A 14,644-nucleotide genomic window follows, 5' to 3' on the forward strand; every position below is an offset into this window, starting at 1 on the left:
TTCAACAATTTTGTACCCAATGGGAAATCATACATAAAATAGGTATTCCTTATAATCCTCAGGGACAAGGTATTGTGGAAAGGGCTCATAGCAGTCTTAAAATACAACTTCAAAACATAAAAATATAAAAAAGAAATTTACCCTCAATCGCCACATCATGCATTAAATCATGCTTTTTTTTTCTGAACTCTTTGAATATGGATGTCTATGAACAGTCTGCCGCAGATAGATTTTGGCACAGTGGCACCCAAGTGACTTTTGCTCAAGTGAAATGGAAAGATCCCTGCTCGGGATTATGGAAGGGTCCCGATCCTGTTTTAATATGGGGTCGAGGACATGTTTGTGTTTTTTTTACAAGAGGAGAATGAAGCTAGGTGGTTACTGGAGTGTTTGGTAAGGAGCATGGAACTAAGGAAGGGTCAGCTCCAATGAGGTGTTCCTATAAAGGAACCAGAATGAAAGTGGCTGGATTAGTATTTCTGAGGTTTTGTCACTGGTTAATGCAAACAGTGAGGAAATAGAGTTCGGAGCTGTGCTGCTTTTGGCTTAACTAGCTCCTTTAGAAAAGTACTTTCTGGCTGGGCGGTGGTGGCGCACGCCTTTAATCTCAGCACTCGAGAGGCAGAGCCAGGCGGATCTCTGTGAGTTCGAGGCCAGCCTGGGCTACCAAGTGAGTCCCAGGAAAGGCACAAAGCTACACAGAGAAACCCTGTCTCGAAAAACCAAAAAAAAAAAAAAAAAAAAAAAAAAAAAAAAAAAAGTACTTCTATCACCTAATAGCTGTGCAGTCTTTGGCGAAGAACTTTACAGCAGCTAAATACGGTAATTTCACCCTCAGTGTGAAGTGAAGTTTTTTGGTAGAATGAACCAAAAGTACTCCTGTGATAGACACGTTTGTCTGAATTGAAGTACTTAGGGGAGCTATTATAAATTTGGGTGAAGGGACAGCCTCTAGGTAAAAACCATTTACCGCGGACAGTGCATCTCTGCCAGTTCCGGAATGGCATATCACAACTCTATAACGACAACACTCACTAAATCCCCATGTTGTATAGCAAAGCTGGCTATAAACTCTAAACTTTAGAAATGTATGTACTTCCTGTCTAGTTAAGAGAATCTAATAGAGATGGTGATGATAATTAAGAAGCAGAAAAAGATGAAAATAAGATATGTGAGTTAGTAGAAATTATTCTGTCTTGTTAGATCTGTGTTAAGAAATCTTGGGGTGTTTGCTAAATTATATATATGCTAATGGTAGCCCTATATAAGTGTGTAAAATAGATCTATAGAGTTCCTTTAAGAACATAAGCTTGTAAGAAGTATCTAAGGTAGTCTTAAGATGTAGTAGTAAGCTTGTAAGATGCTAGTTGTAAATGTAAGTTTAAATAAGAAATAAGATGGAATGAATATAAGTATATAAGTAATAAGAAATAAATTTGCTAAAGTAGTTCTATAGTTTCCTTAAAGAGTATAAATAAGTAGATGTTAATGTTATATGTGAGTTTGTAAAAATGTGTAAATGTTGAGTGTGAGTTTATGCTTAAGCACGTTATATGTGAGTTTGTGAAAGTGTAAATATTGAGTGTGAATCTATGCTTAATGTATATGGTAAAATAATTTGAGACACAGAAGATGGTGTCCTAGGAGACTGCAAAGTAGGCAGTCTGAATGATTTCAAAAGCTCCAGAAGCCGTTAAGAATGGCGGATGCCAGAACCAGCACAACAATGCATCTGCAGCTGAGATTCGTGGAAAATCAACGCAACACAGAAAAACCTGAGCGAACAGCAAAAATGGTGCAGTTTAAAATGTTACTATAACTAAAAAGGTCTCTGGCTTGAGAATAAAAGTTGCAGAGACGCTTGTTTGAACTAAAATTGTTAACTGCAAAAAGATTTTGGTTATGGATTTCTTCATATTTGGAAGGCTAGTGCCAGAATTTATCACTTGAATTTTGGGACTTAAGAAATGAATAATAGAGATTTAATTGCAATGGGACAATTTTGAGTTTACTTATAGTAATGACCTAGAAACTGTTTAGAATTGGGTTAAAAATGGAACTGTTTAAATGAAGAGATTTATTGACCTAGAGTCAAGATGTGTATGCATATTTGCTGGTGATTAATGAATTGTTCTGTGTTAAAAATGCAATTGTTGGCCGGGCGTTGGTGGCGCACGCCTTTAATCCCAGCACTTGGGAGGCAGAGGCAGGCGGATCTCTGTGAGTTCGAGGCCAGCCTGGGCTACCAAGTGAGTTCCAGGAAAGGTGCAAAGCTACATAGAGAAACCCTGTCTCGAAAAACAAAAAAAAAAAAATGCAATTGTTTTGTGGAACTGTTTATGTAAAAATGGAATGACTTACGGAACTGGTTTTGTGTTTCAAATGGAACTGTTTAAACAGAAAAGTTTGGTGTTTTTCTAACTAGGTTTGAGATTTTGTTTAAAAAATTATAAAGAAAAGGAGGAGTTATGAGGTTGAATTATGTTTAACCTATTGATATTAGTGCACCATGGTTTTGTGGAGTTAAGGAAATATTTAAGTTTGACGTGAATACATCGAAGTTTTTCCTATGTTCTGTTAGCAAGAAAATTTAAATGATTAAGAGTTAAAGTTGTAAGACGAAGAAAATTCTTAACTATAGCACCATATATGCTAATTCAAATGGCTTTGTTAAGAGTTTGCTTTGTGTTGTAAGATTGGGAGAATTGTGACTATGTATAGCAATATTTATGTTAACCTGTTAATGGTAATGATGAAGCTAAGGGATCCTTTAAGTTTGTAGTTGCCTTAAGAGTTTTTGGTTTAGAAAGGGCTTGAGGCAGCTAAGACTGCTGTAGTCACCTTGGACCTAATTCAAAAGAGAAATGCCCTCTTTATCATCCTCTGCTCCCATACTGGGAGGTGTAAGAGCTATGGAGATTGCTGTAAGCCATTAATAGTTATTTTTTATATATTAAGAAAGGGGGACCTGTGGGAGCTCGTTTTCAGGTTCCTTGTGGCTTTACCCAGCATGTCTGCATAGAGGATGATGAGGACTACGGGCCTGAGTGCAGGTGTCTGAAATGGTCTGCACTTGGCTGTGCTGGGGGGGGGGGGGAGGTCTTTTGCTCCACCCCTTGGCGTCTCTATAAATACCCTGGGACAGAGACAGTTGGGGCCCGTTTGAAAAGGTTCCGGGCCCTCTCGAGGCTATCCTTTATTTTCTATCTGTTTATCTCCACAAGATTCTCCTCAATAAATCCTTCTATCTAATATTTCCTGCTGCCCACACTCAAGAAAACTCTGGGGAACTGTGGGGTTGGTGGGTAAATGCCCCACAAGAAGTGAATATCCAATGAAAATGATTTAATATCTCTCATATGTGTACCAAGCAATTTGGGGTTAGTTAATTCCAGGTGTATTCAAGTTGAAAACCAAGAGAAGCTACCATACTAAGTAGTATGACCTTGAACCTCTGGTCCTCTGCCTCTCTTCCCACAGTGGTAAGAATGCAGGAGTGCACTAGTGTGCCTAGTGTTATGTGGGTATGCGATGTAACTCAGGGCTCTAGGATGCTAGGCCCTCACTCAAGTAACTGAAGTACATCCCAGAATTTTGTAGGGGAGGGAGAAGCTGAGAATACTGCTTTGTAACACTGAGTAGTCTTAACTCAGTCTATGACCCCAGCTTTTGTGACAAACTTGTCTGTCATCCTGCATCTGACTCTGATATGAGGGTACTGGGCATTCACCCTCCAACCTACACTGTTTTCAGTGAGCAAATATGCTTAGCTACATCTGGTAACTTATCCTTTCTTTTCTTTTTGAGATTATAATTTAATTACAACATTGCTTTCTTCACTTTCTTCCTAAATCCTTCCCCAAACCCCTCCTTGTTCTCCAAGTTCATGGCCTTTTTTAGCTGACATTTATTACATGCATATATGTATATGCATATATATTCCTACATACAACCCGTTCAATCTATATAACGCTACATACATTGTGGTGGTCTGAATGAAAATAACCCTCATAAACTCATTGGGTATAGCTGAAGTTTTCCTGGTTCTGCCTGGCTCACGGTTAGGACAAATCTCACTTGCCAGCCAGTCCCGCAGCCACTCGGACCCAAGCAAACACACAGAGACTTACATTACTTATAAACTGTGTGGACATGGCAGGCTTCTTGCTATCTAGTTCTTACATCTCAAATTAACCCATTTCTATAAATCTACACCTTGCCACATGGCTTGTGGCTTACCCATACTTTTTACATCCTGCTCTTCATGGTGGCGGCTGGCAGCATCTCCCTGCCTCAGCCTTACTGTTCCCAGCCTCCTCCTCTGTCTTTGTACCGCCTATACTTCCTGCCTGGCTACTGGCCAATCAGCACTTATTTATTAACCAATCAGAGCAACACATTAACAGCATAGAGAACATCCCACAGCAATCTGGGGTGGTGTTTTGGAGGTGTGGCTTTGTTGGAGGAAGTACATCACTAGAGGAGAGGGCTTTGAGGTTTCAGAAGCCCTACCAGGTTCAAAGGCTCACTGTCTCTTCCAACTGCCTGTGGATCCAGATGTAGAACTCTCTGCTACCTCTCCAGCACCCTGTCTGCCTGCATGCCACCATGCTTCCTGCTGTGATGATAATGAACTAAACCTCTGAACTTGAAGACGGCCACAATTGAATGTTTTTTGTTGTTGTTGTTTTTTTTTTTTTTTTATAAGAGTTGCCATGCTCATGGTGTCTCTTCACAGCAATAGCTATCCTAAGATATACACGTATGTTCTTAGGACTGACATTTTAGGAGAATCTACAAACACTAATTTCCTAAACCAGCATAATCCCTAACAACAATCTATAAACATGTGTCCTCATACCCACAGAGAAGTGGAGTCTTCACCTCTCATCAAGAAACTTCTTGGGCAGTGGTGACACACGCCTTTAATCCCAGCACTGGAAGGCAGAGCCAGGTGGATATTTGTGAGTTCGAGGCCAGCCTGGTCTACAGAGCGAGATCTAGGAAAGGCATAAAGCTACACAGAGAAACTCTGTCTCAAAAAACAAAAACAAAAACAAACAAAAACAAAAAAGGCTAAAGCAGGTGGATTATGATGGGGTTGGGAATTTAGCTTAGTGGTAGAGTGCTTGCCTTGCAAGCATAAGGCCCTGGGTTTGGTTGTCAGCTCTAGAAAAAAAAAAAAAACAACAACAACAACAAAAAAGAAACTTCTCTTTGCGACAGGCAGAGAACACTACAGAAAACCACAACCAGTCAAAATGGAGAGGTGAGGAGCCTGGTCCCAATGGCTGCATCTACCAAACACTCCCACACTTAAGGCTCAGGGAACATTGCTGAGAGGGGGTGGGAAGGGGATTGTGAGATCTAGAAGATCTGTCAGATTGTGTCACTCCATCTTAAAAAAAAACGCTGACAGTGCATGGAGATTCAGAATCCCAGGTGAGCCTTAGGAATGAAGAACCTGGTTGCAGAGTCTCCTTATTTCTGTGGATGAACTAACCTGGAAAGGGATCACACCCTCATTAGATTGATACAGTATATATTCTATTTGCTGTCAATAAGGTGTGTTGTGGGACTCCAATTTCATAGCTAAAATATGAAACAATTTGGAAGAAAAAAAGAGGCCCCATAGTCACAATAGGCTCTTAGCCTGTGACAGCCAACCTCTGTGAGCACTGATGGAGCTCTAAGTTCTATGAACCTCCACACTTTTCTAGACTGTGTTCGTAATCAGGGTCTGTGTTCAAATGCCCTCTGCTCACAATCACATCACTTCCCAAGGGATGGTTCTGTCCAGAGTGTGATTTCAAGTGTCCTTTACAGTTAGTACATTGTATGAGTTAGCAGGCATCACAACGAGGTGTGAGAACAGGAATATTTATCTTTTTAATGAAGACCAATGAAAATACAGAGTAATTAAAACAATCTTATTGCTACCTGATCCAATGAAAGGGAGTAAAATAGCTGGCTTGGCTACTCTCTTAGCAAATCAAGACAAAGCTCAAAACTAAACAGTTAAAACCAGGTCTCAGGTCAGTCAGTTCTCTAGGCAAGGACTTTTTATTCGGCCATCTTCAATGTGTGCTCAGCACCTCCTATCTGAGTATTCTGGGATGGAATCTCCTGCTTTTCTCCAAAACCATCTTCATAGGAGAGAGGGTCGATACTGCTCAGTTCAGTTTGACAGTTCTGTAGCAATAATCCACCAAGCAGCCAAACAAGGGGACATAAGGAGGGAAAGACAATGTCATAAATCTTCAATGCATTTTGATGCTGGCAAGTCTTGGACCATAAGGTCCTTGATCATACTTCGTGAGGTCATGGGACACCTGGACTGTGAACCTAAAACTTAGATTAATGACTAAGTAGGATACAGAGGAGAGCATTCAGGTTCTTAGTCTGACCATAAATTTACAGCTATCACATACTGGGAAGCCAGTGGTGAACCTGTTTTGACAGAGGTACATTTAGAAATGCAAAATTGCCTTTCTGATTCCACAAGACAACTGTGGCTTTGGTCCCATTCTATTTCAAGTCAAGTTAGTCCCTGTGGTATAGATCCACTGAACACTATTTGGTTCCCACTGAATCACACGGTGTCTGAAACCATGTGTTCTGGGACCCCATGATGAAAGTCCCTCCCCCTAGACTTTCATTTCTCAGTATCCAGAAGCAGCCTTTTCCTATTTATTGCCAACACCAACAAAGTCTGCTCTCCGTCTCATAAACACAGCGCATAAGGCATTCACAGCAGATGCGTGTAGCAAAGGCTACTATGTTGGGCTGCCTTTGGGCAGTGACTATATCCCAGAGCACAGGACATACTTGGGTGAATTTCTCCACTAGGATATAACCCTGGGGATCATAGCACTCTAGAGGGGCGGGGTAGAGCTCTAGAATCAACTTGCTTAGATTGGCCATGCTTTGCAGAAGGTCCTTCAATACAGCCATGGAGAAGTCATTTTCATAGAAACAGACCCTGGTGAGCTGGGAGCACTGGCTCAGGGCAGACAAGAGAGCACTGAGCTGAGAGTCCTTCATCTTGCAGTTCATTAACTCCAGGTTCTGCAGTGTGTCTGCTACATTCTCTAGGAGAACTCGGAGATGTGTGGGACGTATCTTGGATAAGTCTACACCATTGAGGACCAGGTGTTTCAGGTGACAGAGCCTCTGACGCTGTGACAAGTGTTTCAGGTCTGACTGTGAGAGCTGACAAACAGTGATACACAAGGACTCCAAGGGGGTCTTCAGGCATCTAGGGAAAGAACAGGAAATTAGTTCTGGCTAATGAAGGATATTAGTAAGGTTGATGCTGAGACAGAAGGGACCACATATGTAAAGTCAGTCTAGACTTATGCTGAAGGTCAACACTTGGGATACAACTTGTTGGTTCCTGTTCATTCAATTGCCTCCTGAGACATATACAAAAGATGGGACAGACTCAGACCACAGATCTGTAGCTGCCTGTCCTCACTCTGTCAAACAGAACTAAACTTTGCAACAGCAGGCTAGGAGGTCATACCCAGAGGGGACCATCACAAAAAGCTTCTGGAAACATCTTGGTATGTGTCCTGCATTGCTCATCACTGTCCCTCCTCTCAATCACATCCTCTATGCTTTGAAACTGATGGTCCCCCACCCCAGCATCACCTACTTCCACCTACTAAGTCTCAACCTGTGCTCATATTATCCCTCTCTCTGAGAGAGTTCAAGGCTGACAGAGGATCCAACACAAGCTGGTCCCTGTTCATAGAGATGTGAGTACAGAGCTCCTTAGGATCCTGTGTAGGTGTGAGTTGTCCACACCTCAGGGCCTGCGAATCTGTCCAGTCCCCTCCCATTAGTGTAGCCAGGATCTCAAGGAGGAATATTCAGAGCACACTCATTGGGTCTGACCCACCCAATGGACCTGCTTTCAAGGCAGCTCTCTAAACATCTCCTACCCCAGCTCTGACTCTGCTAAATGAATGATCAGTTACGAAGGAAGCAACTCCACCCTTAGATACTATAATGAGTCCATCATTCTAAAATCCACAGTGTCACACACCCCAGGGGACAACTAATGCTGAAGCAAAGGGAAAAGGTTTGCTGTCACAGTAGAAACAGCTCTCCATCCTTCCTTACCTGAACAACGGTTTCATGTGGTCAGAGGAAAGGTAGACTCCATTCATAGAGAAATGCTGGAGACAGTTGAGTTTGGAGAACTGAGAAAGGACCTTGATAGCACACTTCTCCTCTGTATATGTCAAAGTAGGACATCCAACCCTGTCTGTGCGTAAGTAGATCTGAGTTAGATGTAATTTGCGAAGATTTCTCATTCGGCCAAGGCAAGATGCAAAGTGAACCAGGAAGGGCAGAAGCTGGTTTGTGAATAGTTCCAATTCTTCGATATAGTAGGGATGGAAAATGTCCAAGACTTTCTTGATAATCTCCACAGGGAGGGCACAAATAGTCATCCTCAGACAGCAGAGCCGCACAGAGCCTTTTCTCTGCTGGGCCCACTGCAACAAGCATGTTTGGTGCTCTTTCAGCTGGAAACTGAAGCTAAGGTCAGTGACCACCTTCAAACGTGGCCTCAGCGCGTATCTAGGAAGGTCCCTCCCTACTTGCTCCTCACTCCCAGTCTCTGTTGAGAGGGCTCCTTCCTGTGTTCTAGTCCAGACATCCAGGAAATCGTGGTGCACATTCCTCAAGTCAAGGACTTGCAGCTTCCACCGTCTGGGAGGGAAAAGGAAGGAGTTTCATAATGTAAACCAGGAACTGACGCAGAGACAGTTTATGTCCCACTTCAGTATTGTCAGCTCCAACACAGCCCCTCTCCCCTGCCAGGCCAGGACTCTTAGCCTGAACTGCATCTGGAGACCTTCCTCCCTCCCTCCATTCAGTCTAGACTTGGGTCTCTTTCACATCAAATGCCTGTAGGAGAGCCAGGGGAAGGCTCATCCCGCTATGGCTTCATGGACTCTGAGCTGTCCTCCACTCCTGACTGCCATTTATATCAGCTCTCAACTTGAATAGAAGTTCTACAGACTTCCAAGTTGTAACAACAGAAGCCTCTGTTCACTTTGACCCCATTCTCCTCACCTCACATGAATTTACCACTGGCTCAGTGACTACCCTTCTCTTCTCCTTGGGCCTTGCTTACCTGGGACGAACCTTCTGTGACTGCAGCATGTCTAGGCCATCCAGAACAGCTTGCAATGCCTCCACATCTGGGGTCTTCATCAGGGCCCCCACAGGGAGGCAAGAAAAGGGCCAGGCTGCCACCATTGCCTTCAATAGTCCCATGTGTCTACCGTCGTAGGCCTCCTTGAACAGTGGTGGGAAGAAACTTGTGGGCATGGACTCCAGGGCAGAGATGGCCAAGGCCTGGTTGCTCAGCAGGGTCTGCACTGCCAGCTGCTGGAGTGTGGGTGTGTTCTTGATACTCATGCTGATTTTCGGTCAGGAGGAACCTGGGCAAGCATTTAGGAGACATATATTCAGCTTATGTTTTGGGAATTCCTACTTTTCACATGTTGCAGGAACCAGAGGATCAGAGTCCTTGGTCTGGTAATAATGGAGAACTCAAGGTTGCGGCGCGCTCCTCTCGACCAGCAAGGAAGAACAACCGCCACACAAAGATTCTTCTCGGATCACACTTTATTGGAGAGCCTTTAGTTAAGGGAGAGCTGGAAGCGAGGGGAGGGGGCAGTGAAAGCGGCTGCTTTATATAGGGAAAAGAGGCGCGAATCGCTGGCTGAACTTAGCCTGCCGCCACCAGGCACCACAGGATTGGTGAGGGGCCAATATAGCTTGTGCATATGCAAAGCAGAGGCGTGTATTTCGTTGAAAGCATTGTCTTAGAAGTAATAAATCTTCAGAATGCAGAGAAGTCAGCGCCATCTTATAATGGCGATTGTCCTGGCTCCCTGCAGTTCCCCCTTTTTTTTTTTTGTTTTAATATAAGAGCAAAATGAGGACTTGCTCCCGTTCAGGTCCCCACCTCATGATGTTTGGACCGATCGAGGGAGGCCTAGGGCCAGATAGACACTCCTTCTCCGGTGCAATGGGGTCAAACCCTCGGAGGTGCAAAGGCAGTGCTAAGGCCAAGACAACTCGACTTGCCTTACCTCGTGCAATGGGCAATTCTGTCCCTGAGGGTGCAAAGGCCGAGTAGGTCAATTGCTCTTTAAGGCAGAAAGCCAAATTTGAGGGGAGGAGCCACACTCCAATGCAGCCAATGCTTGAGAAATAATCACCTTGTCCCTTTTGGTTTGGGCTCACAAGCGACAGACCAGCCATAAGCAAACCGCGCATCCTCCCAAGCAGCACGCTAAAAACATCCCTACCCCCACCCACTCCTTAAACAGGTGAAACAGCGGAGGTGATCCAAGATGTCATTCCCTTGGCCAGGCTAAGGTCCACTCGTGTGGAATGGATGGTCACCACTGCCACTCTGTTTTTTCAGGGTCTCATCAAACTCTCCGGACCAGTTTCCTAAAAGATAACTAGACAAGGTTTTAGACAAATTGGCAGCCTTAGAAAAATTCTGATATTGAATACTAGTAATACACAAGGCTGGCATTCTCCATTCGCAGCCCAGCTGAGCCAATTGCCAGAGCATATCCAGCTGTTCTTGGACTAAATCAATGCGCTGATTCACCACCATCAAACCACCCTTCAGCTGAGTATTCATGGACACCTGGTTATCCAAAGATTGTGCTACTGAAGCAGAAAGCTCATTTAGAGCAGTGCCTGTTGTTACAGCCGTATGCATGGCTATGCCAGCAGCAGTAGCGGCAGCCGCACTCAACGAAAGAGCAACAATGACAGCTGCAGTAATACCAAAATCCCTTTTTAGTCTAAATAATGTCATGGTACTAGGGACCTCTACAGGCACTGGTATCCAGCGAGGAACCCGTGCAACTAGGGCTCTGGAGAAGTTCCGAGCATCCCAACATTGCGACATCCAGCAGGTATCATTAGTGCAGTTAGAAAAGAGGTTATTGGAAAGAATAAACAAAAAAGGGGGGTACACACACATGGGGGTGGGCTTATATGAGATATTAAACAGGGGGAAAACCCCTTCTCCTATACAACCTGGATTAATACTACGGATAGCAGTAGGATTTTTATAACTTGAAGAGGACTTCGTTCCCTATTGGCCCCAAGGCTTTGACCCGGACCAGCTGAACTTGCTCAGCCCATGCATGCCTTCTCCCAACATTGCTAGGGGCTCCAAGTTCATACAGCTGCCATTAACCCCACATAGGAGCCAATTATCAAACGGGTTGGAAACATAAGCTTGAAGCGGATTCTGATCACTAAAATTAAACCCTGCAAATGAGGTATTGTATTTTGTACCAATACCAGGGGAGAAGGAAAAATATTTTCCTTTGCTTGCCCACTTGACTGTATGAGACTGGCACCCAGTCCAGGGCCATATTTCCCCCCAATTCACGCCCCAACAATAAGGGGCCCATTTTGGTTGTCTAGGGGGTAAACCTTCTTCTCCTGTGGCTGGCCACCAACCGGATAGCCAAGTTGCATTAGCCTCATAGCAGGGCCCGGGCGAATCTTCAGGTAAATCAAACCATCCTGCAGTTTGGTTATAAATAGGAATGCAGGGGGTGGTTATAGAAATATTATTGACTAGCTGAAAACAGAGTCCCTTCCAAGAAAAATGATCTATTCTCCCCCAGGGGAGCAATCTCAGAATCCAAAGGCAGAAAGGCTACACCCATGCTCCTATTGCTACTAAACAACCTAGGAAACAATTTAGCATCATGACGGACTGACATCGGTCTCGGGAACATGGACAGGATCCCCCATCTCTGCTCCGCTTTCCCCTGGGCCCCTATCATCAGGAGCAGCAACAGACTCATCTTCCAGTGACTCGGATTCGGCCGTGGGAACATCTTTGATGACTCTTGTCAAACGGGTTGGAACCCAATGCGGTGTTTCTTGATTCTGTGGAAAAACACAAACAACTCCCCTGGATCTCATCACAACCGGATCCGGTCCGTACCATTTGTTATCAATGACATCTTTCCACATAACTGTTTTTGTAGCTTTCTCTGACACATGTCGATCTGCAGCTGACTCCTCAGCATCATTCAAAATTAAGAAATTAAGAGTAAAGAGTGCAAGGGAAAGTCTTTCCCTAGGGGATGCTGTCTCAGCTATTCCCCCCTTTTGTTTTTGAAGCATTTCTTTTAGGCTCTTATTGGCCCTTTCCACAATGCCCTGACCTTGTGGGTTGTATGGCAGCCCCGTGGTGTGGGCTACCTGCATCTGGGCGCAAAAGGCACGGAAGCCATGAGATGTATATGCTGGTCCATTATCTGTTTTTAGCCTGAGGGGTTCTCCCCAGGCTGCCCAGGCCTCCAGGCAGTGTATTTTCACATGCGAAACCTTTTCTCCTGCCAGGGGCGTGGCATGAATCACACCAGAGAAGGTGTCTACTGATGCATGTAAATACTTTAGCTTTCCAAATTCTGTCAGATGTGTTACATCCATTTGCCACAAGGCATTGGGTCTTAGTCCCCTGGGGTTTACGCCCACATGAGGGGGGTGAAGAAAGGTTACACAGGACTGACAGGCCTTTACAATTTCCCTAGCTGTTTTTCTAGAGATATCAAACTTCTTTCTAAGAGTATTGGCAGGCACATGATACAACCTATGAAAATCTCTTGCCAATTCAATAGAATCTGTCACAACCAGAGCCAGAGCTCGAGTTGCCTGGTCTGCCAATGCATTAGCTTCAGACATAGGGCCTGGTAGCAAAGTGTGAGCCCGAATATGACCAACATAAAAGGGATATCTTCTCTTTAAAATAAGGTCTTGAATTTGTAATAAAATATTAGAAACAGCACTTGTACTCTTGACAGAGGCTGCAACTTCAAGAGAGGCAACTGCATTTACTACATACTGTGAATCAGAAAACAAATTAAAGGGTTCATCAAATCTCTTAAACACTTCTAAGACTGTCAGGCATTCTGTAACCTGTGGAACATCTGGTCGGAAAGTCAAAATCACTGGTTCCTGGCCTTGAACCACAAAGGCACCCTGGCCTGTTTTGGGGCCATCAGTGTAAATTGTCAACGCATTTGCCAAAGGCTCTTTTAAAGTAACAACAGGAAAATAAACCAAATCCTTTTCTACAATTGCAAGCAAGGGATGTTTAGGATAATGATTATCAATGAGGTTAGGGAATGCACACATCAGGATTGCCCATGCATCCACAGTGGCAGCCAAGGTCTCTACTTGATCCTTGGTATAAGGAATAATCAATTTTTCTGGAATCCTCGCAAAATGCATCAAGCAACATTTTAAACCCAATAGCGCCTGATTTGCAACAAGCTCTGGAAAATATTGAACAGTTCTAGCCCCAACAGAATTACCATGAAGCCACCACAGGGGGCCATCCTGCCATAGGACCCCTGTAGGATAATTCTTAGTTTTCAAAATGCATAATAAAATTGGCATGGTCGGATCATAACGATTTAACTGAGTTCTGGTCATTGCTTCCTCGACCTTTTCAAGGGATTTTAGGGCCAGCGGTGTCAACACCCGAGGAGATGTAACATCAGGATTGCCTTCTAGAATGGAAAATAAGGGCAACAACTCTGACCGGGGAACATTTAAATACCCCCTGATCCAATTGATATCGCCCATCAACTGTTGAAAATCATTAAGTGTTTTTAACTGAGCCGTCCGGATAGAGATCTTTTGTGGCCTAATAACAGAGGGAGAGATAATGGCCCCCCCAAATTTTATTACTTGGGATTGTTGAACCTTATCAGGGGCAATGGTAAGTCCCCATTTAATAAGAGCAGAGGTAACCTCCTGGAAAGCTTTATGAAGCACCTCCTGCGAAGAAGCGGTTAACAAAATGTCATCCATGTAATGGACGATCCGGACTAAAGGAAACTTTTGTCTAACAGGCACCAGGGCCGAATCCACAAACAGCTGACATATAGTTGGGCTATTGGCCATGCCCTGTGGGAGGGCTCTCCATTGATAACAGGCATCTGGTTGCTCATGATTAACAGATGGCAAAGTAAAAGCAAACCGCTCTCTATCCTCAGGGCAAAGAGGGATAGAGACAAAACAATCCTTGATGTCTAGAGTCAGGACAGGCCAGTCTCGAGGCAGCGCAGAAAGCAGTGGAAGTCCCCTCTGGACAGCCCCCATAACTTTCATCTGGGCATTGACTGCCCTTAAATCATGTAACAGCCTCCATTTGCCCGAGGCCTTTCTGATGACAAAAATAGGTGTATTCCAGGGAGACACAGAGGGCTCAATATGGCCCAATTGTAACTGTTCCTTAATCAGTTCTCTGGCAGCTTCCAACTTTTCTTGTGAAAGGGGCCACTGAGGTACCCACACCGCCTTTTGAGTTAGCCAGGGTATGGGCACCGTACCTTCATTGGAAGCTCCTTTTTCAGCAGCCCCTAGGAAAAACCCAGTCCCTTTTGATCTGACTTAGGAACCGACTCAATTGGTTCCTGACGCCCCTGGAGGCATCTTCCAAGTCCCTGAGACGGGACATACCCTTGTCATTTCATCATACTCTGACTGGTCTCTGAGAAATCATTGGTTAATCTAAGTCTTAATTGTTGTTGTACATCTCGCCCCCATAAATTGATGGGGACAT

The 14,644-nt window shown here is 44.2% G+C and overlaps 1 protein-coding gene across 1 annotated transcript; it reads right to left on the reverse strand.

The window, feature by feature from the left end:
• Nucleotides 1–6,048: 6,048 nt before the first annotated feature.
• LOC107400277 (PRAME family member 12-like) lies at nt 6,049–9,458 on the reverse strand. Its single transcript, XM_042272667.2, has 3 exons — nt 9,149–9,458; nt 8,128–8,721; nt 6,049–7,258 (listed from the first exon to the last, which is right to left on the reverse strand). Exons 1-3 carry the CDS (start codon nt 9,433–9,435, stop codon nt 6,691–6,693), a joined length of 1,449 nt encoding a protein of 482 aa, XP_042128601.2. The 5' UTR covers nt 9,436–9,458; the 3' UTR covers nt 6,049–6,690.
• Nucleotides 9,459–14,644: the final 5,186 nt, after the last annotated feature.

This window comes from Peromyscus maniculatus, chromosome 2 (assembly GCF_049852395.1).
Source record: "Peromyscus maniculatus bairdii isolate BWxNUB_F1_BW_parent chromosome 2, HU_Pman_BW_mat_3.1, whole genome shotgun sequence".
NCBI classification, from domain to species: Eukaryota; Metazoa; Chordata; class Mammalia; order Rodentia; family Cricetidae; genus Peromyscus; species Peromyscus maniculatus.